The following is a 23,333-nucleotide window of genomic DNA, read 5'->3' as shown; positions in this document are numbered from 1 at the left end:
AGGTGGTATGATCCTTGGTATTAGGATCAAGGGTGATAGTATGATTATTATTCTCCGATTAATACTCCCAAGAGTCGAGAATGACGGTTTTATCCAATAGTGAAACTAGAGTCATGACTCGGATTTTCACAAGGGCTTAATTATTGCGGTTTGACAAGTTGTGTAAGTATACTAGTATAGCTAGTACTCATCTTTGGCAAGGGATTAAGCAAGTGTGAAAATGTATAAAGTAAATAAGAATTATGGTTTGTCCTATGTCGGTTTTCCTTCGGTTTTAGAGGGATAATGTTATGCAAATTGAATTACTAATGTAGATGGTCATTTCTACAAGTGGTAGAGTGTTCTTGCTTATGGGAGGCACCATTAGCTTATGGTTTCCAAGAAGCGGATTTGCATTATGAGTTTGACATTGGAGTTGGTATGCGTAGTGTTAGCATATAGCCGGTTAAAAGGCTAAGTAGCTGAAGAAAATAATCTACGATGTTCCTTAAAGTATTTAACCAATTTCATTAATATAATTTTTGATAGTGAATAACGGTGCGCACCGGAGTGTTTGTTATAACACAGTTTGTGGACTATCATAAATGGGAATTGATATTGGTTGTTTTGTGAGATCTCAGTTTTAGTTGATCACTTTGCATAAAGGGTCAATTAGAGACTTGGTTATAAAGTCGGTTGACGTGATGAGTTTAAAACTCGTATAAGATCCTTGGCGATAGGATACCCAATTCCCCTCTAATACAACGTTAGAGGCTGAATTCAATGTGGAAGGCCTATTGTTAAGAGATTGAAGCACACAATAATTTATATCCCGAGGTGTGTGCTTAGACTTGCATGGTGTAAGGTTGATCTTTTGAAAAAGTGTGTTTGCAAGGACACGATGAAAAGAATCAACCTATATGAACATGAAGTACAACCGCTTCAAGGGAGTATGGGTTTGACTCCTGATATGTTCATGAATAGATATGGGACACTAGGCTTGTAAATAAGTGTCGGTTTATGTAATTTTTAGAAGTAAATTAGTTTATGTGTGAGTTATCTTCATGTATTCAAAATGGGTAGAAAGGGTTCAATGCTTAGTCACACCCCAATACTCGAATATTTGGAATGTGTAATTTCACTAAGTGGAAATTCAATCTTCGTGACATTTTCATTTATGCATAAATTGGTATGTTTGTTAGCTGTTTAATCTTGTATTACGCTTAAATGGGGGAGGAATGTTGGTGATTTAAGAGTAATTACCGGTTCATTTTGGCGTAATTAAGGTTGTTTCATAGATGGGTAATTTCTAAATAATATAATGCAAGTTCGGGAAGTACGGAGTGTACACTTGCATAATTATTTACGGAATTACGGTATAGTTTTCGTTCGAATAACTATGAACCATCGACCGACATCGACTCATACCAATCTTTAAGGCATCAATTATTTTGGAAATCCAACAGTTGCAATTGTTCGGATATTCATTCCCCTATTTCCTTATCTTGCTTATATATATAGCCAGGGAATAAGATGGAAAAGTTACAGGAAAAATAATCCATCTTTTGCATCTAAGAAATTATAACGATCTACACAAAATACTTCTTAATTATATCTCTGTATTCTGTGCCGAATACAGAGGGCAACCGTCTTATCTCAATAGAAAGTTCGATACAACCCAGGCACTAAAGTAAGGGTCGAATTGTTCTATTAGGAAAGCAAGAGTCGATTCGGTGCGGTTTTATTGTCAATTCCTGTTCGTTCATACTCAATATCTAACAATTAGCAGTGGCAGCAGCTCGAGGTTGGCCTATACATCAATTAGACATTAATAACGCTTTTTTGCATTGGTTCCTTGATGAGGAGGTCTATATGTCACCACCATAAGGATATACCAAAGTTGGCCCTCATCAAGTATGTAGATTACATAGATCTCTATATGGATTGAAGCAGGCTTCGAGACAGTGGAATATGGAATGAACAAAACTTTTAAAAACAGAGGGTTTTGATCAATCCAGGAGTGACTATTCTTTGTTTGTCAAAGATTCAGGAGACAAGATAGTGTTGGTGCTTGTGCATGTTGATGACTTACTTATTACTGGTAATGATGAAACAGCCATGGCACATCTTAAAGAATCCTTGCACTCAGCTTTTACTATAAAAGATTTGGGAGAGATTAAGTATTTCCTTGGTCTAGAGGTGTTGAGGACCAGTGAAGGGATACTTATCAATCAAAGAAAATATGTTTTGGATATTCTGAAGGATACCTCTATGGATAACTGTCAAGCAGCTTCTTTCCTCTTCCAAGAGGCCTTAGGTTGTCCACGGAAGAAGGGACATTACTAGATGACCCTGAAGTTTATAGGAGACTAGTTGGGAGACTCCTGTACCTAAATCTTTCTAGACCTGACTTGTTATATGCAATACAACATCTCAGTCAGTTTGTGACTCAACCCAGGATACCTCATTTACAGGTAGCATTTCATGTTTTGAGATACCTGAAAGGAACAGCAGATGCAGCATTGTTCTACTCAACATCATCATCATTAAGGTTAAGAGCATACTGTGATGCAGACTGGGAAATTAAACATGCCAATACAGTTGTAAATCTTTGACAGGCCAGTGTATATTCTTAGGAGATTCTTTAATCTCTTGGAAAACAAAAAAAAACAAAAAACAGTGTCCAAATCCACAGCAGAATCTGAATATAGGGCTATGTCCTACACTGCAAGTGAGATAGTCTGGGTGAATGCATTATTGAAAGACTTCAGAGTATCTGTGAGTTTGCCAATACAGCTAAATTGCGACAATAAAGCAGCCCAACACATAACTGCAAATCCTGTGTTTCATGAGAGGACAAAGCACTTATAGACTGTCACTACATTCGAGAAAAAGTGCAGGAAGGATTGATTTCCACAGCACATATGAAGTCTAGTATGCAATTGGCAGACTTGTTAACAAAGCCCCTAGGACATGACCAACATTTCTTTCTTTCTGCCAAGTTGGGATTGCTTTTTGATATGAAGTACATCAATTCCAACTTGAGAGGGGGATGTGGAAATAGTGAAGCAAAGGACCCAGGCTCACTGAACAACAACTGACAGCTCATGACAGCTCATCATTAGTTGGAATAACAGAAAAGTTTGTTACACACAAAAGTTGTTACTATATTCGTACTGTACAGTTACATACATTGTATATATATAGGCATACATGTACATTTTACAGCTAAGATTAATACAATACTCCTTTATTTATTCTGTTGTCTACTTCCTCAATATTTTCTTCCCCAAAATATCTTCAAGCTTTTACATTGTTCATCAATGGCTTCCACACGTTCTGTTGAGATTTCTTCACTCTGTCCATTTCACATTATTAACGTGGTACATATGATGGCACGTGATTAACTCTTATACACTTTTTTTTTCTGAATTAAGGAGGTAAATGATTTTATCTCGCTCCCATATACTATCCAAAACGATTTGATGAAAGTGTTAACTCCAACTCAACCGGTAATACTATTTCAAGTTCATGCTTTGTGCTCGAACAAAGACCAATGTCACATGCGACTTCTTATCATAATCTTAGCTTATGCGGTGTTGGAAATAAGCAGCGAGAGCGAAGTCATTTCATGAAATCGAGCTTAGTTTGGCTTCGACATAAATAGTTCGTTTATGCTATTTTTTTTTTTTGAGTTTTACTATTTTAAAACAATGATTAATTACTCGTCTCCTTATTCAAAATATTGATATTTTTAATTATTTTTATCTTATAATTATAAAAATATCATTTTAGTTTTTGAAAACTAAAAAGAATTGAATGAAGAAAGAGTAAAATCAATTTTGAATAAACATTACCTTTAACCAAAACTTTTTCCCGATTTTAAACTCAGTTCCCTACCGAATTCAAGCTCATCTAAATTCCGTCCGCTCATTTGAGCTCCACCAGCACTCTAAATTTCCCAATCTAAGCTCAGACATTTAAGGCTCAACAAGTACGAGATGAGCCCCAAGTAGTAGGTCTCAAATTTTCTTACTGATTTCAAGGTCACTGAACCAAATCTTCTCGACTGTTCTCACCAGAATACTTACTCATGAGTCCTTTATTAATGATATCACAAACTAATAAAACTACACTCGAGAATGGAGATGCACACAAAGCCAAACAAATTATAGTACTTACAGTTAAAAAGTGATCACTATATTATACAGAGTAACTATTTTACGTTAAATAGTGACTAATTTTAAAAAATAGATACTTCCTCCGATCCATGTTATAATACTCGGTAATAAAAAAATGATCACTATATTATACTCCCTCCATATCACACCAATGGTAACATTCGGAATCTTGACACTATTCCTGTTCGTAGGGAATCTTCGATATTATTCTTAATCTATAAGACAAAATATAGTCGTGTGAGATCTTTTTTGATTTATCGTCATAAATGCCACTCCCTCCAATTCACCATATTCTTCCCTATTTCCTAAAACGGTTATTCAGGTTTTCTTCCCCTTTCTATTTTTGGTAACTTTTTACTCTTATTTTACTCATACATCTCTCCTATTACCCCACCAACCCAACTATTTTAATCTTATTTTATTCCTTACTTTAATATTTGTGACCCACAATTCATTATTTAACTCTTAATTATTCATCTCTCTCTCCTATCACCAAATCCCACCCAACTTTTTATTAATATAATACTCCATTTCTTAATTCTTGTGCCCAAAGTAAAGAGGAAGAAAATAGAGGATTGGAGGGAGTATAAGAATATCAAATTTTTATAATTTTATTAATGCGTAACTAAAGATATTCACATTGCAAAACGTGTCTCGATAAGTGTGAAATAGTCAAGGTATGGAGCCATGAAGAGAGTACAGAGTAACTATTTTACGTTAAATAGTGACTAATTTTTAAAAATAGATACTTCCTCCATGTTGTAATACTCGATAATAAAAAATGATGACTTTTTAACCTAAAAGACTAAAATTGACCAGATTTATGAGATTATACATTCATACCGTAACATGATCTTACGCTACAATTTACGAACAAACGATTGGGAGTTGCCGACAATCAAACAAACAAATAGTTTAAACGCCCTACTCTCTAGGTTGCATTACAAAAGACACGCACGTGTCTCACTACTGTCCTAGATTCTCTCTTAAACCAATCATATACAATATCACTGACCGATGCACCGCCACCCCTGTCTCTGCCGCCCATTTCCTCTCCGTCTTCCACCACGTATTCTTTCCAGTAGCGAAATCATGACACGTGTCTTTTTCAGTGGCGGAATTAGAGGATCAGTCAAAATGGTTACCCTCCTTAACTGCAAATCTTGATGGGAAAAAACTCGGTGGTTCGACAAAGCGGACAGGTCACGTGAGAAGCCAACCACAAGTCAATACACTCGACGTGAAACACGTGACCACAGTACGGAATCTCCTTAACCAAATCTTTAACCTCAAACTCACCTAAACAAATAGCACACTCTTTCACCACACTCCCCTTCTCCACATCACCCCCACCACCGTACACATAACTCGGTAACGACTCCACCACCGCAGGATCCACCCCTTTAACCCCACGCGCCCCCACAGTCGGCGCGCGGGCACGTCGACGCGTAGGATCCACGGATGAGTCATCCGCAAACCGGCGAACGTAGACGGAAAAGAAAGCCATGAAGAAAAGCGCGGTAATGAGGAGTAAGACGGTTAACGCCATGGCAGAGTCGAAAGGAGGGTTAAGTTTGAAGCTGTTATAGCAGCAGGTTGGTGTGTAGCTGCTTGCTGCTTCGCCCCGTTCGGTTTGTTCGCTGAATAACGACGTCGTCGAGGAGGAAGAAGAAGAAGAAGAAGAGGATGGAGAAGTGGAGTTGTTGAGGATGAAGTTTAGAGGAGGAGGAGGAGGAGTGGTGGTATTAAGTGAAAAGGATGACATTGAATTAAAACGGTTAATATAAGTTTGTTTGGGAGAATTGAATGCGGGAATCAAATAATAAAGGATAAGGAAAGAGAAAGGAGGAGGATGAGACGAGAGAGTGGGGAAGTGGAAATCTGGTATGGTATTATGAGATCAGAGTTGTTATAGTAACAAGATTGGTAGGGGTATTTGGAGGTGGGAGGACCCGCAAAAGAATCTCATGTTTTATTCTGGATTATACGTGAATGTTTTAGCTGTTACATGTCCGAACTCGGAGCTAATAACTAGACATGGCAAATAAGTCGGGTTTGGGTTATTCGATTTTACAAGAGTTTTGATCAGGTTAACTCATTTCTAGTTCGGGTAAATTAAAAGTTATTTAGAGGTAACGATCAGTTTGTTATTATAAATATTCGGGTTGAGTTGAATAAGGTGGTTGGATCAACTTGGGTTTCGGGTTATATTCGAATATTTACTCCCTTCATTCCGATACTTTAATTTATTTATCTTTACTTTTGTCAAAAAATTAAAAAAAGGAGAAAAGATTATTTGTCAGTGATGTTATTGATGGGGCATATTCTGTGCCCGCTGACCAAGTCAACATATTGAACGAGGTCAAAGATATCCACAGCAAGCCAATGACTTAGACATCCCAGCCGATGCAGCCTTTCGGCCGCCCACCGGGTCTCGGCATGGCAACCTACCGGTAGGGGCACCTACCCGCGTACTCATATCCAAGAACCCTCGGCATGGAGTCAACCAGGCTCGGCGCCATAGGTCCCTCGGCCGAGGGTAGATCGATCTTTTCACCTCTTTGTGCCACTTGGCCCACTTGGCCACTACGTGACAAAAGGTGAAAGTCTATAAATACTCCTCAATCCTCATTGAGGAAGGGATCCAGAATCTAACCTAAGAACCACTTAAATTGGTATTATCTCTCTCACCTCTCTACAATACACGTAATCAAGTTACATACTACTTAATCACAGTAAGTTCACTGACTTGAGCGTCGGAGTGAGTACGCTTGGCACAAAGCCAAGCCCTCAGTTTGCTCATTGTCGCAGGAGAGGCCGAGGAGAGCAGTCAAGGCTAGAAGAGGCATTATTCGACAAAGCTAGCGTGGTAAACAAACCTGCTTCGGAATTCATACCCGGAACAGTTATTAAGTGACAAGTGGATACTCCATATCATGTCAGCAATAAAAATTAGTCTTACCATGAGAAAAATGAAATAAGTTTTTGTCTACTCCTATGCATTATGCTATTTCCATTTCTGTTATCTGGCATGCGTTTAAAATAAACATGTTCTTGTTTAACAAGAAATTGTGCTACATTGCAGATTAGTTTGTCTTTGGAGCAACTTGTTAAGTGAGTACGAACCACTTAGTTTAATTAGTATTTAGGAAAATTTTAAGTTGTAATCTCTGAATTTTTGAAGTTTTCTATATTATTATATCCCTTTTTTTCTTCTTTTTCTTTAATAAATACGGTAGATCTCCTAATTTAACATTTACAATGACCTTCTTCAACTCTCCATTTACTCGCTGCATCCCAACAAACCCTCCTTACACTTCGATTCTCAATCATCAACATCATATGAGCTTCTTTTCCGCCAAACATCATAAACCATCTTCATCAACCAACCGCAAACTATCTTTAATAAACCTTCCACAGTTCCATGAAGTATGAAATAACGACGAAGACAATCTACATTGTTGGGAAGGTTTATAGATTGCTAGGTGATCTCATTTAAGAAGACATTATCCGTCTTAAACTTAAAATAAGTCAAGTATCGTACGATTGTGTATTATAAGATAAATATATTATTTTTCCCAATACATTCTTATATATACAAGTGGTATATACTTGATCCATCTCAAGGAAAAATTTCCAATTAATAGGTGTACCCGCATGAATGAAATAGATTGTTAATCATAATTCGAAATGGATATTCTTTCTATTATTTTGTAAAATATATCCAAATTATCCCGTGTATCAATGACCTTGTTATAAATATACTTTGTATATTACAAAACGAATTTCAAACTAAATACTCCCTCCGTCTCGATTATTTGTTATCTATTGTAGTTAGCACAAAGACCAAAGAAATGCAAATGGATGTCTAACAAAGTAATATAATATTATTATTTCATCCACTTGCACACTACCTTTTACATATAAAACTTACCAAAAATAGAAATAGATAACAATTCACTAATACACCCCAAAATAGAAATAGATAACAAATAACCGGGACGGAGGGAGTATATTTTAGCCTAATGGAATTAGGCTACTTGTATTTAAAACAGACACGCACCCGATTTAAATATTTTTTAACATACTATAATCGTCCAACAAACAAATTGATATGTGGAGTATACGGTATTAAATTGCAAGGAGTGACAAATGAGCTAATCTAAAAAACATAAACTCTCATTTAAAACGGCATTATCTTCTTAAGCTTAAAACGGCTTAAGTATTATACCACTTGTGCATATAAGACAAATATAATACATTTTTCTATGCATTTGTATATATATATACAAGTGGTTTGTAGTTGACCCATCTTAAACTTAAGACGATTAATATGATGTCTTGAGGAAGACTTACAGATCTAAAAAAAATGAAGAATGAATATGTTATCATCACACTATCAAAGTCATCACTAATCAGTCAATTTCCTTGTCTCGTTTTCTCATCTTTTGCCTTTACAATTGGGAATTCCGCAAAACGTTTCCTTGTTGCTTTTTGTTTACTCTTTTTCACCTACAAATTTCAACTTGATGTGATCCCCCGACGTTAACACTACCCATCTCCTCATCTTTTTGTTTAGAAAACGATGCCAATTCAATCAAAATTTCGGAAGGAAAATAAGATGGTGTCGTTCATTTAGCTATCACCGAGAAATCACAAAATCTCATTGAAGACGGCGATATCCGTCACAAGCTGAAGACGGATATCATTTCCTCTCATAAAATACCCATGAGAGGCAAGTGGGGAAGCACATGGGGATGCCCCACCTTATTCTCTCTCCCTTTTTGTGAGATGTCTTCAGCTTGTGACGGGATTAGCCCGTCACAAGCAAGACGCTTTGCCGAGAAATAGCACCTAATTTTTAAACATTTTGATTTCCATCTTAGCTAATGTTTGAAAATACGAATTAGTTTCACTTTCATGATTTTAGTTGTAAAAATCAAAATGTTTAGATTCAATTTTAAATCTACGGGCCTAAGAAATACAACAGGCCTTTCGGCAGAGTTATTGTCTGTTTTGGACGTTATTAGAAGATCATGCTTACTACAGAATCCGTTTAAGCCAAGTTGGTCAAGTAAGCTTACACCATTTGTTCATCTTTATTTCTAACGAGTAATTCATTGCAGATTTTTTTTTCCAACATCTCGCATTAAACATAGGTAATGTTTGATAATCCGTAAATTATTTTTAGTATAAACAAATCATAAATAACTGAGTTTGGCCAACATAACATATGCATGACGATCTGACGGAGACTAGCAGAACAATATCCCCCTTTAAACAAAGAAAAATTAGAAATTTCGGGTTGAAAGTTTCGATTCTATTCTTATTTAGTTTATACCACTCCGAAATACTTAGTAGTTCGCTCTAGTCACGTCGAATTTTGATTCCATCATAATCCGATTTTTACTTTTCTAACAAATACCTAGTAATCTTAGATTTGAAAGTCAAACAGTGGAACCATTCATGTAAAATATTTGGAAGTATAAAATTTTAGTCCACTGGCTTTAACTAAATCATACGTATCCTCTTTATTAAACAAACAACCACAGTGCTGAGTTGTCAGCCTGTGGTTAAAAGTCAATAAGTCAAAGCAATTTTTTTCATCCTGATTTTCAGCACCCACGTTTATTGTACCAATTAATTACACGGCATTTGATACTTCCTGCATTTGATATTTCCTTTCTCTTAGTGTCAATGTTCAGTGTTCAATTATAAAATTATTCAGATACACCAGCTTTAATAAAGACTAAATACATTATTGTCACATTGTCACAATTGTCCGTCTGTATTGTGCGTCCACATTGCCCAATGATTTCAAATAATAAATAAATATTAAATGTCTAACAAAAAAATTCATTATTTTTATAACAAATTAGGAATAATAACTAACTCAGAACCACAATTAACGAAATATCGAGGAACATATAGTTTTATAAACACCATTAATTCATTAACTTATTAGTACTAAATTACTTTCTTAAATAATTAATAAAAAAATACTCAATTAAATGGCACAAAAATTACGAACCTCATTATCTCGAGTTGATAAAACAAGTAATTCACGGCAGAAATTATAGATCTACAATATTAACCTCTTTAAAATGCAAATAAAATCGGAAAAAGTTGACGATCGAAATAAAATTCACACCAGAATATACATCGCTGACATCTTTAAAATACATAAAAAAATGTACAAAGATGAGGAACACTGCGTTGATAATACATGCAAAAGAATAAGAAAACTATTATTGCCTTAGATATCTAATTAAATAAAATTAATCGAAGCAAATTACTTATTTCAACATTAAAACGACAAGCAATTTTTAATCTCATTATTTGAGAATGAATGAATGACAGATTAATGAAAGTTTGAGGAAGTGAGATTTAAGGGGAAATCTGAGTTTTTAGTGAGGGATGAGGCTTGAGAGTGTCAGTCAACATAATATTTTGTAAATATTCTGTGAATATTTAGTCTCCTAAGTTAGTTGTATTCTATCCTTAGATAGTTTATCATATCCTTGCTTATAGCCTTGTATTTAGGTCTTCTGTTGTATCTCTAACTATATATATGAATATCACATAACAAACCCTTCTCAAGGGATTACGATTATTGACATGGTATCAGTGAATAGGGTAGATTTTTGATCTATCTTCGTCGATTCCTGACCTGTGCACATCGAGTCCTATTTTTCGAAATAGCCTCACGCCAAAACCATGACCAACGATACCGTACCTCCCCCCAAATCCGGCTTGCATCCCGTGTTTACCGTTTCGAATATCCAGCATAAGATTCGTGTCCTCGACGGCACGAAAGTCACGTATGCGTTGTGGGTTCGCCTGTTTAAACTTCATGCTCGGGGATATAAGGTGTTGTCGCACATCGACGGCACACCTGCTCCTGCCACAACGGACGACTCTTATGAGTCCTGGTATGAAGTCGACGCACACGTACTTTAATGGATTTACGGTACACTCAGCGACGATCTTCTCCCGCGTGTTCTTGAAGATGAGTCCACTGCCCGCCAAGCTTGGGTTCGTGTCGAAAACATCTTCAATAACAACAAGGGGGCTCGCGCCGCCGCTCTCGAACAAGAGTTTAATGCTCTTCGTCTCGCCAATATGCCATCGCTCGAGGCTTACTGTCAACGCCTCCGCGAACTTGCCGGAATGCTCAAAGATGTAGATGCCCCCGTCACTGATCGTCGGCTCGTGATTCAACTTGTACGTGGCTTACCAGGTGAATACGATACCGTCGCATCTTACATCAATCAGACATTACCCAATTTCGAAACTGCTCGGAGCATGCTTGAACTCGAAGTTCACCGCAAATCTGGCCGTGAAGACACGGCAACTGCCCTCGCTGCTCCCACTGTGACACCCTTGATATTTAGCGTTATCTAATTACTTAAATGCGTAATTTCTACAGAAAAACTGGTAGGATATGTTTGTAAATGGTTCAACTAGTCCAAAAACCTGCAATTTCAAAAAAATTTCTAACTAAACCATTCACAACCAATTCCATCTCAAGAAGAGTGTCAGAAACCCTGCAACAACTGATAAACTAATTTACATACATAGCTTAAGACGCGGAAATATAAAGATACAACCCAAAAATAGAAAGGGAGACATATGTCCCTTCAAATTATATACAAACCAAAAGTATAAAAGGTTTACTAATAAAATAGCCAAAACTAGGTCCAAGGTTCCTTGCTCACTAGCCGTCTGTGACCCCAACTAAGCATCAACAACCTGTCAATCGCATTTTATACAAACACGAAAGCCACAATTCAGTGGGGAGTAACTTCGAGTCCTCCCAGCCACGAATCGTCAAAATTAATGTAACATGTAGTGTAACATGTAAACACTTTGATAAACCATTTACTTATCATGTATTCTAACAAATGACCCCTAAACTGACCCAACTAACTATCATGTGAATCATATAACAAATTGTAATCCAAACTCTATCAACCATAGCCGGCTTGCATCTCACCTTCTATGATTCATAGAATCATCAAACAAGAAAGGGCAATATATCAAAGACAGGCATAAGTTCTTAGTACGGTCAATAGTCACTTTGTAACTCAAGTCTATACCACGAGGTAGGGAAGGTAATCGAACCGGTATCTTGGCTCAGCGGTTACTATTAAGAAAACATGGCCAAGAGACAACACAACCCTAGCCTAAAATCTGCGCAGACCTAGACATGCGGATACACACCACCGCACCCAAGACTCACAACTTTTTTTTAAAACAAAGTGAAGTGAGTACCCTAAGGACACCACCGAAGGGTCGGCTAGTACTTAAGCTGACCCCATACTATCAAAATTAGTACCTGAGGTCATGCCCCAACTTGGATAAACATCCACTAGTCAGGAACACAAAGGCTATCAAGCAGTGAACATATACTCGTCAGAGACTATAAAGACCTATCTATGATGAAGGCCGAAATACTCACCTAGGACCTAGTCACAGCTAGTCCCAGCTTGAATATTTTAGCCCACACCACCCAAGACTCACCACCCAAGTCAAGTAAGACACCCACTTAACCTTAAGAGGCAAAAAGTCCTACTTGCCAACATAAATTCTAATATTCAATCATGTGAAAGGCTATATAAATGTCTATTTACAGCATACAATCCCAACAGTTCCTCAATAAGAATTCAATACTAATTTCCAATCCTAGCAATTATAACAATATAAAAGGCTTTAGGGGAAACTAGGGCCATTACTACAAAATAAGAAGCTATTTAAATTCAACTAACTAAATAAGAAACTATTTAAATTCAACTAATTACACATGTGAAACAGAGATATAATAAATGGCCGAAAACAAGAAAAAGGCCGATTATCTAATTCATTCAACCGAATTTTTACCCGCAACCCCAGCCCTGCGACAGGTACGGGTCAAATTGCGGCTGACCAATCACTCAATTAATCGACATCGCATCATCAAAGGGACTAAGGCTCGGTTTTAAGACAATCAACAAAACATTACAATTATAGCTATAAAATTCATTTTGAGCCTATTAATTACAATTTCATTTTGTAAACTATCCTAACATGTGATAACTATTAATATAAGCACAATTTTTCCGTTAACATAATATTTGTTACTAGTATGCTTCAATTCAAATTACTACCCTTTTGTTACTTATACTATTCTAATATTAATTAACCCGGAAAGACCAAGATTGCACGAAAACCCGCGAAACAAGCATGGACCGACCCGGGCCAACCATGGGCCTACCTCGGGCCTGCCACGGCCTGCCGGCTGCTGCCGGGCCCGCTGCCGGACCATTTTTCCTCTTTTTTTTTTTTTTTTATACATTATAAGACCGTCTGAAAATTAATTAATCGTCCCCAATTCAATTTTGATAATTTAAACTACCAAAAGGCACAAATTAAGCTTGCATGCAACTAAGTTTAACATGTGAAAAATTACTACCCAAACAAAAATTCACCAAACATACAAAAAATCAAAAACATGTGACGATAATTCGTCGAGTAGCTCGAAATATGTTACCTTAAGCTAGAAAATGAGCAATTAGTCCTCAAAACCGAAACCCTAACCACAACTAACCGCTATCCTCTACAATATACGAGTCCCCAAACTCGTCTTCCAATCCTTCACCTAAATAAACAATTAAAACACAAAAATAAGCATCAAAACCGAAAATACCGAAATATAGCCTTAAAATAACTTAATGAAAATTGAAATTAGAACATACTAAGTTGTAGATCGTGGCGAGGGGATTCCGGAAAGGTAAATTTCGCGAAAAACGGACAAGAAACGAAGGATTTATGGCGATTTTGAGCTTGAATGTGAAAATGGTGTTTGATTTTGGTTTGTTTAGAGGATGAACATCAAAATTTCAGAAAAAGAAAGAATAAAGGGGAAGGGGGGGCTGTCACGTGGGAAAGGGAGAAAGGGAAAGGAGGGAGTCGGGATTTTTAGTCGGAATTTACGAGTCGGGTTTGATTTGTCTTGATAATAATTAAATCCGTAAGTCAAACGCAAATTCCGTCAAGTCCAAAGTTTTTAAACACGAAATTACAATAAAATTGAGTATTCATACGACCCATTTCCAATTTCGTTTACCCAACGTTCAAACGAATTGTCATTTTCCCCCCGATACGCCCTTAATTCAAAATAAAAGATTTTACACGGTTTAAACTATTTTTAAACATTTCAAAACTATCAAAATAAATACTTTTCTTCAAAATATAATAAAATTATATTTCTTTAAATTATTTTTACTTTAAATACTTAATTATCACTTTTATTTTGATTAATAAATTATTTCTGAAATATATTAACGGTCCGAAATTTACGGGGCGTTACACCCACTGCCTCCCCTGCTGACACCTGGGTTGAACCACCTCCACCAGCCACCTCTGGTCCTCCCCGTCAGTCGCCCAATAACAACAGGTATCACCATCGCCATAACAATAATAATAATTCTAATTCCAATGGCAATTCTCGACAGGGAACAAATCGTCAAAACAGGGATTCCTCTGTCTCTGCTCCTGCTACCCCCACTGCCCCACCTCTCCAGTGGACCCCTCCGACGGCGTGGCCTTCCCCCTGGACCCCTCCTCCCTGCCCTTATCCAACCTATCCCGGCTGGGCTCAACCGTGGCCACCATATGCTACCCCTCAGCAACGGCCCCCTTCTTATCATCGTGGCTCCTCATCCCGCACTCATGGCCACGCATATGTTATGGATAACGAGGCACCACAACCCACTGACTTGGCTCAGGCTTTTCAAGCTTTATCGGTTCAGCAGAATGTCGACCCATGGTACATGGATACGGGCGCATCGTCGCATTTGACTTCGGACCCAGGTATGATTTCTGCTCCGTTTAATACGAGTAATATTCGCTCCATTTATGTCGGCAACGGCAATAGTATTCCAGTTATGTGCTCCGGTACTTCCACCCTCGAAACCAATACCCGTACTTTACACCTTCACCAAGTCCTTCACACACCAAAAATAATTAAAAATCTGATTTCAGTGCGCCAATTCACCAAAGATAATAACGTAAGTGTTGAATTTGATCCGTTTGGTTTTTCTGTGAAGGATATTTCGACTGGGACACTGATATTCCGGAGTGATAGTAATGGCGAGCTTTATCCCGTGTCCACCAATTCGTCGCCAAAGCAGCCCAATCCTCCCTCCTCCACGCCTCAAGCTCTCATTGCCCATAGCCACGACACATGGCATTCCCGTCTCGGTCATCCCGGGGTTTCCATTTTGCGTTTATTGAAGTCTAATAAAAACATTGCTTGTAATAAACAATTTGATTCTCAAGTTTGCTCCTCCTGTCAAGTTAGTAAAAGCACTAGACTCCCGTTTCATGACTCGCATTCACAAACTATTGCCCCTTTCGATATAGTCCATAGCGATCTTTGGACGTCACCAATCTCAAGCAAATCTGGGTTTAAATACTACATGGTTTTAGTCGACAATTTCACCCAATTTGTTTGGGTTTATCCCATCAAATTTAAATCGCAAGTCTTTGAAAAATTCCTTCAATTTAATCAATTCGTTATTACCCAATTCAATCGTAAAATTAAAACTTTCCAATGTGATATGGGTCGCGAGTTTGACAATAATAAATTTCAGGACTTTGCTCACAAAAATGGCCTCACTTTTCGTTTTTCATGTCCTCACACATCGTCACAAAATGGAAAATCCGAGCGTATGATAAAACGTTTAAATGCCATCATGCTTGCCCTCTTACATCACGGCTCAGTACCCCCCGAATATTGGGTCGATGCCCTCCATTCCGCCGCTCATCTCCACAATATTCTCCCCACATCCACCCTTCATTTTCAAACCCCAACTTCAACTCTATACCTCAAACACCCGTCATATGATCATCTCCGTGTTTTTGGGTGTGCTTGCTACCCCAATCTATCCGCCACAATGCCCCACAAACTTGCCCCTCGTTCCGTCAAATGTGTATTTATCGGTTATCCCCCAAATCAGCGTGGTTATCGCTGTCTTGATATGTCCACGGGCCGTGTCTTAATCTCTCGTCATGTTATCTTTGATGAACAATGTTTCCCTTTCGCGGGTAATCCTCACAACTACACCTTTCTTAAACCCCCTCCTGATGATGATAACCCACTGCTTGTTCAATCCCTCACTGAACCCAGCCCTGCCACTCCCCACAACACACCACAAACACCTCCCTCTCCCCGTTCACCTCCCCCTGACCAACCTCCCTCACCCGTGACACCTCCTGTCACCACTCCTGTCACAACCCCTGTCCAATCCCCTTCCCCGTCCCCTATTCCCACCAACAACAGTCCACCCTCTCATCAAGCTTCCGCACCCTCACCACCACCACGACCACCCCCACCTCCACCTATCCCCACTCACTCCATGTCTACCCGTGCCATGAATGGCATCTTCAAACCCAAAGCCCTCACAACATCCACCACGATTTCACCCCTTCCCAAATCACCCAAAACTGCCCTTGAGGACCGTAACTGGAAACTAGCTATGAATGACGAATTTACCGCATTACGGAACAATCATACTTGGGACTTGGTCCCTCGCCCTAATGATGCGCCTATTATTCGTTGTATGTGGTTGTTTCGACATAAATTTCATGCAGATGGCTCTCTTCAGCGATACAAAGCTCGTCTTGTCGCCAATGGCAAGACTCAAAAAATTGGAATCGACTGTGACGAAACTTTCAGCCCTGTGGTGAAACCCACCACTATCCGTACCGTCCTCAGTCTCGCCGTCTCCAAATCATGGCCTATTCATCAATTGGATGTTAAAAACGCTTTTTTACACGGGAATTTGGAAGAAACAGTGTATATGCATCAACCACCGGGTTTTGTGGACCCCACTGCTCCTCATCACGTGTGTAAACTCCGTAAGTCCCTTTATGGTCTCAAGCAGGCTCCTCGGGCCTGGTATCATCGGTTTTCCACGTTCATTATGTCTCAAGGGTTCACTAACAGTGTTTGCGATTCCTCCCTGTTCATACACAAAACAACCAATGCCACTGCATACCTACTCCTATATGTTGATGATATCGTCGTAACCGCGTCATCCACTGCTCTTCTTCGGTCCATTATTGCTCGCCTCTCTAATGAATTCGCTATGACCGATCTTGGCACGTTACATCACTTCTTGGGTATAAAGGTTAGTAGGACTTCTCATGGTTTATTTTTATCTCAATCCCAATATGCCAAGGATATTGTTAAACGTGCTAATATGACGACTTGCAAGCCCAGCACGATTCCGGCAGACCCCGGTTCTAAATTAAGTGCCTCATCAGGTCCCTCGGTTGAGGACCCCGCATTATATCGCAGTTTAGCCGGTGCGCTTCAATACCTCACCATTACTCGTCCCGACATCGCTTACGCGGTACAACAAGTCTGCTTGTTTATGCATGATCCCCGAGCGCCCCATCTTCAATTTTTAAAGCGGATTATCCGCTATATTCAGGGCACCCTTGACCACGGTCTCACACTGCGTCCCTCTCGGTCCCACGCTCTAACTGCTTATTCCGACGCTGATTGGGCAGGCTGCCCAGACTCACGCCGTTCAACATCCGGGTATTGTGTGTTCCTTGGTGATAATCTTGTTTCCTGGTCTTCAAAAAGGCAAGCTACTATTTCCAAATCTAGTGCCGAAGCCGAATACCGCGGTGTTGCTAACGCTGTCGCTGAGACCAGCTGGCTACGCAACCTTTTGCTTGAGCTACACATGCCCCTAAAGCGATCTACTATTGTGTTTTGTGATAATATTTCAGCGGTCTATCTTTCGGGAAACCCCGTACAACATCAGCGTACCAAACATGTCGAAATAGACATACATTTTGTCCGTGACAAAGTCAAAATTGGAGAAGTTCGTGTTCTACATGTGCCTTCGGAATATCAATATGCCGATATATTTACTAAAGGCTTGCCTCGACACTTGTTTACTCGGTTTCGTACCAGTTTGAGCGTCCTTCCGCATCCCGCTCCAACTGCGGGGGTGTGTCAGTCAACATAATATTTTGTAAATATTCTGTGAATATTTAGTCTCCTAAGTTAGTTGTATTCTATCCTTAGATAGTTTATCATATCCTTGCTTATAGCCTTGTATTTAGGTCTTCTGTTGTATCTCTAACTATATATATGAATATCACATAACAAACCCTTCTCAAGGGATTACGATTATTGACAGAGAGTGCCGAAAATGAAAAATTAATAGGTGGTGGACTGAATTTTAATAGAGAGAGGTAGAGTTAGAAGGTAGGGTATAGTGTGAGGCGGGTGACTGACTACCGTGACTATAACAATTAACAAGGGGTGTGTTAGGGTTTGTTTGGAGTTTGGATAGTGTATTTAATGGAGGGAAGGGTTTTTTAATGAAGGTTATTATGGGCCGAGTATATAGGTTATTAATTCGGCCCATGTCATCATGAATCATCGATGTTGCTTACAACCTAATTCAACCCATACTAAGAAATTAACTCACACAAATTATCATCTAAGACGGGCATTATATGTCTTAAGAGTAAGATTATTCGTAGTTTGAGACAAGACTTTGATAAGTCTTAAGACAAGCCTCACTCAAGATTATCAATAACTTGACCTCACCTTCAAAGAAAAGTATCCAATGAGTGGATACAATGTGTCATTTCTTTTTGTTCTTTTTTTTTAGGTTTGTAAAAAAGAGAAGGGAAATGAAAAAGTAGAGTCTAAGGTAAGTCTGACTGATAATGTATGGTGTTTTAGGTGAGTCTGAAAAATAAAGAAATAAAAGTTAGTGGAAAGCTGATGTGACAGAGTCTTAAGACTTTGGTAAATCTTACCAATAATCATATCCTAAGCTTAAGACAGTTCAAATACATATCAAACCACAACATAAGTTGCCCAAAAAAAGCTAAAAGATTTTTAGGTTTTAAGACATCATAATCCATCTTAAACAAGAATTATTGATCGTCTCATTGATAAATATATTAAATTGGGACATTGTTTTAATATATATTTTAGTACTTTACAACGATGTTTTAACGGTATTTTATGTTAACTATAAACCTATAACACTATTGCTTTAACATATGTACTATATATGAAATACATAGTTAAAACTATTCATATAATTGTCCCTAGCACATGTTGAACTTTATCTTCCAAAGGTCGGTGTTTAAACATGACCAGCTTTACATGGCTATTTCAAGGATCACAAGTAAAAAGAGACTGAAGATTTTGATTTGTGATAATGATAAACACATGTCCAATAAAAGAAATAACGTAGTGTATAAAGAAATTTTTAAAAGTTATAGTAACAACTTATTGTTTTATTTTTTCTTCAATTTTGTCTACCTTTTGTTATGTTTTGATATATGATTATATAAGATGTAGTTTTATTATTTCAATATTTTAGATCTCTCCAATAGGTACAAACTTGATAACTTCAAATAATATGCTATTCAGTGAAAATTTTTTAAATATGAATTTAATTAAAGGGCAATTTTCTCTATTTACATAATTTAATACACAACTTTAAACAACAAGCCCGTGCAATTTGCACGGGTTTAAGACTAGTGTTAAGTTGAAAGGAGCGACCATAGATTAGAGCGAGGAATACTTTAGTCCAGTAAGTGGATTATACATCCGATGTACTACCACCAGTTTTATAGTTTTTGAGTTTTATTTTAAAAATTACGAGTTTTACTATAAAGTTTTTGAATTTATTTACTAAAACATTAAGCTCAAAAAATTACAATAAAATTCAAAAATATTACATACAAACATAGTTAAATTTGAGTTTTGACGGAAAAAAATTAAAATCTAACTTATAAACTTTAATAAGCTCAGAAATAATACACATGCTCAAAAACAAATAAAGTTTGAGGTAATAAGCTCGGAAAAAACACACATATGCTCAAAAACAAGTAAAATCTGAGGTAATACATCCGATGTATGTTCTTTTTTCTCTACTTTAGTCATGTTCGTAATGTTCGGATTTCCTCCTTTTCATGTCAGCATCTTCACTTTTTTAATTAGTTATTTTAAACTCATAGTCGGATTATTAGTGTCATAGTTAGTGAGTTAGATGCGATAATAAAATAGTTAGATTTGGAAACGAAACACAATGAACAAACGTTAGTACAAATTATATATAAAAAATTGAAAACAAGAGAAAAAGAGAGAACCTACATGTGAATCGAGACACCGTCTTGGAGTCGCTAACGATCGTTTAACACTACTAAATAAGATTGGTAAAGTGACGGACAAGTCCTGGCGGAAAAGAAAACCGTCATTTTATAAGGAAAACTGACGGAAAGGATTTCCAACAGAATATCCGGCAGATAAAATTGGCGCCTTGAACAGTGTCAATAGCGCTAATATAGTGTGACGGTTTTCTGACGGATATAATTCCGTCAACACAAATTCTTGTTTGTGACGGCACATATCCGTCACTCTTGAGTGACGGATACCATTTTACCTCACAAAGTACCCACTTTTTCTCTCTCTGCAATACTATTCATGTGGTCCCCTTTCTCCACTAACCCATTTTGTTACCATTTTATCTCACAAAATATCCGCCACAAATGGTAACCCGTCACAAGGGAGACCAATTGTTCCGTCAAATAGGACAAATCTGGTAATGTAAACAAGCCCATGTGATGTGATATAAGGTTTTCTGACGGAAATACCCTCAAAAAAATCAAAGTAAAATTCTTCCTATTTCTTCTTTTCGTTATTTCTTGTTTATCTTTTTTTATCCACCCTAATAGACTCGACTCGAACTCGATCCGTTAACCAGTTTGCCAGGTAAATGTTATTATTGGCAAAAAATCATTATTTTACTAACACAAATATAGAGGTAAGTATAAAGAGAGACGACCCAGTTCTTCTGGACTTAATTTCAGCTCATTTCAATTCAGCTATTCTCTTCACAAATTAACTCTTATTTCAGTTCAATTCAGACAGTTTTGGATTCTCTTCACAAATTAACTCTAAAAAAACGAGGCCTAATTAGAGTTTTCCAGGCACATTAATCTAATGTCTGGCATGTGCATACAATTCCCGAGTTTAAGTTGATTTATGCCGCGTATTTATCAACACCTTTTTTATACTTATGTGGTTGAGTTCAGAAATTTTATAATATAATAACTCAGATTATTTAATACAAATCTCGAAAATTTTGAAAAGGGGAGAGAATTATTTGTGGTGGTTCATGGTGGTTGGTTTTTTTTTTTTTTTGGTGTTGACCGGGAGTATCCCTTACCGACAGCTGGGACAATCTCCTTCGGGATATTAAAGGCAATTTAATGGGTTATCGAACCCCTGACCACTTGTTTAAGAGATGAGAACCCCTAACACTCACACCAGTCAACTTTGGTTCATGGTTGTTAGTTGTCATAGACCATAATTGATGACAAATGGACTATAATAAATGTGTGTGATCAAATCACCCATAAAAAACATACCTAATATAAAAAGAGAAGCAAATGATAAAAACACGGAAATAGAATAGGTAAACAAATAGTCGGAACGGATGAAGCATAAAACTTCTACACTGCCAATCATTGTATAATTGATTGTATAGTCTATTAACTGATATTTCTCAGTATATTAAATATATATACTATGTATAATATTTAACATATGATTGTATAATCAAGTTTAAGACTAAAATAGATTCAAAATACTATTTGTATAGGAATTATAAATTAAACCCAACATTTATATAGGAAATTCTCAATCGTTACATCCCCAATTTAAGCGTCCCTCCGTCCGTCCAAAATGCAGAGTCACGCCACAAGTTTAGACTCTGACTAACACTACTACAAGTAGGACTATATAAAGCCCAACTAATACTACTACACACTATTTTCCATTCACTAATGACTAATACAAACTTGAAACACTTTTACAAATTTTCTCCAACGACATTTTAACGACAACAAAACAACAAACAAAGTGATGATTAGTTCAATTGTTGTTATGATAATTGATGTAATTAGTAAGAGCTTTACTCCCTTCAGCAATTGCATGTTTCCCAAGCTCACCCGGTAACACCAACTTAACCGCCGCTTGTATTTCCCTCGCGGTTAACGTCTGTTTCTTAGCATGCATCCCTAATTTCCCCGCCTCGTTAGCCAACCTCTCAAACATATCACTCATCAAGTTATTAATCACCGTCATCGCCTTACCCGAAACGCCCATACCAGGATGCACTTGTTTCAACACCTTAAACACATAGCTCTTATACCCTTCTCTCCCTTCCCCATATTCCTTCATCCTTCTCCCTTTTTTCCTATTCTTCTTACCCACTTTGTTCTTATCTATTTTCTCTCGCTTTTCGGGCGGTGCAGGAACACTCTTCTTAGCTTCATTTTGCTTCTTGGCGCGTTTGGTAGGTCTACCTTCTTCATCCAATGGTGGAGTGGGGAGTTTCTCGAAATGAGGGTCGTCTAGAGGGACCTCTGGCTCCTGTGTCTCAGTTTCGGTCTCTTCATTTTGGGCATCGTCTTCGACTTCAATAGGGATTGACTTGGTCGTAACAGTAGAATGTTCCTCTCTTCGCTCGGACATCACTTTGGTATTAGGTGATTGGGCAAGTTGGGCTTCATCATCTTGAGATTGAGTACCAAGAATGGAAACTTCAACAGTTTCTGAAACAACTTTTGTGGTTTTCACTACTTGACCTACTTTCTTTCTACCTCTTTTTGGTGCCATTGTTTTTTTGGTTGTATTTCTTTGTTTGATCTTTGAAGCTGTAAAATGTTGTTGAGTATGTAAGGGAATGCGGTGAAAAAGTGAGGATTTGGTGAGGGAAAATATGTAGAAAACCAAGGGTGATTTAGAGGAGGACACATAGTAAAAACGTGGCAGAATGTGTTGCTACGTGGGGTAAATGTAAATGACATAGGGTTTGAGGTGGGTGACTAGGATTAGTTAAAAGCTGTTTTTTCACGGACAAAATATGAGAATGTTTAATCTCATTGGATTTCCAGTGCAATGTAGTAGATTCAACTTGACATGTAGTGTGAATCCAAAAAAAATGAGTTAGGTATCCATTCAGACGGACTATTTTGCTCAGTAAAAAAAAACGGTTTTGAGATCATTTTACAACCAAATGTAATTATTTTGAAAAACAAATTACGATAAGTTATAACACTAACTGGACCATTATGATT

At 37.7% G+C, this 23,333-nt stretch overlaps 2 protein-coding genes and 1 long non-coding RNA gene across 3 annotated transcripts; 1 reads left to right on the top strand and 2 right to left on the bottom strand.

Annotated features, from left to right (window-relative positions):
* The first annotated feature begins 10,877 nt into the window (after window positions 1–10,877).
* LOC141613207 (uncharacterized) lies at window positions 10,878–11,564 on the top strand. The gene is made up of 2 exons (XM_074431948.1): window positions 10,878–11,092; window positions 11,141–11,564. Exons 1-2 carry the CDS (start codon window positions 10,878–10,880, stop codon window positions 11,562–11,564), a joined length of 639 nt encoding a protein of 212 aa, XP_074288049.1.
* Window positions 11,565–11,696: 132 nt separating this feature from the next.
* Window positions 11,697–14,064, bottom strand: LOC141614417 (uncharacterized). The gene is made up of 3 exons (XR_012529336.1): window positions 13,895–14,064; window positions 13,690–13,797; window positions 11,697–11,912 (listed from the first exon to the last, which is right to left on the bottom strand). It is a non-coding gene; the product is annotated as an uncharacterized LOC141614417 (long non-coding RNA).
* Window positions 14,065–21,867: 7,803 nt separating this feature from the next.
* Window positions 21,868–23,240, bottom strand: LOC141614412 (uncharacterized). The gene has a single exon (XM_074433158.1). The coding sequence runs from the start codon at window positions 22,870–22,872 to the stop codon at window positions 22,126–22,128; it is 747 nt and encodes a 248-aa protein (XP_074289259.1). The 5' UTR covers window positions 22,873–23,240; the 3' UTR covers window positions 21,868–22,125.
* Window positions 23,241–23,333: the final 93 nt, after the last annotated feature.

Source organism: Silene latifolia, chromosome 11 (assembly GCF_048544455.1).
Source record: "Silene latifolia isolate original U9 population chromosome 11, ASM4854445v1, whole genome shotgun sequence".
NCBI classification, from domain to species: domain Eukaryota; kingdom Viridiplantae; phylum Streptophyta; class Magnoliopsida; order Caryophyllales; family Caryophyllaceae; genus Silene; species Silene latifolia.
Note: the sequence above shows the minus strand (reverse complement) of the source record. Positions and strands in the feature narration are given on the sequence as shown.

Coding starts and splice junctions, on each gene's coding strand:
- LOC141613207 (XM_074431948.1), top strand. CDS start 10,878: ATGACCAACGATACCGTACCTCCCCCCAAATCCGGCTTGCATCCCGTG. Junction 11,093..11,140: donor GACGACTCTTATGAGTCCTG/GTATGAAGTCGA, acceptor CGGTACACTCAG/CGACGATCTTCTCCCGCGTG.
- LOC141614412 (XM_074433158.1), bottom strand. CDS start 22,872: ATGGCACCAAAAAGAGGTAGAAAGAAAGTAGGTCAAGTAGTGAAAACC.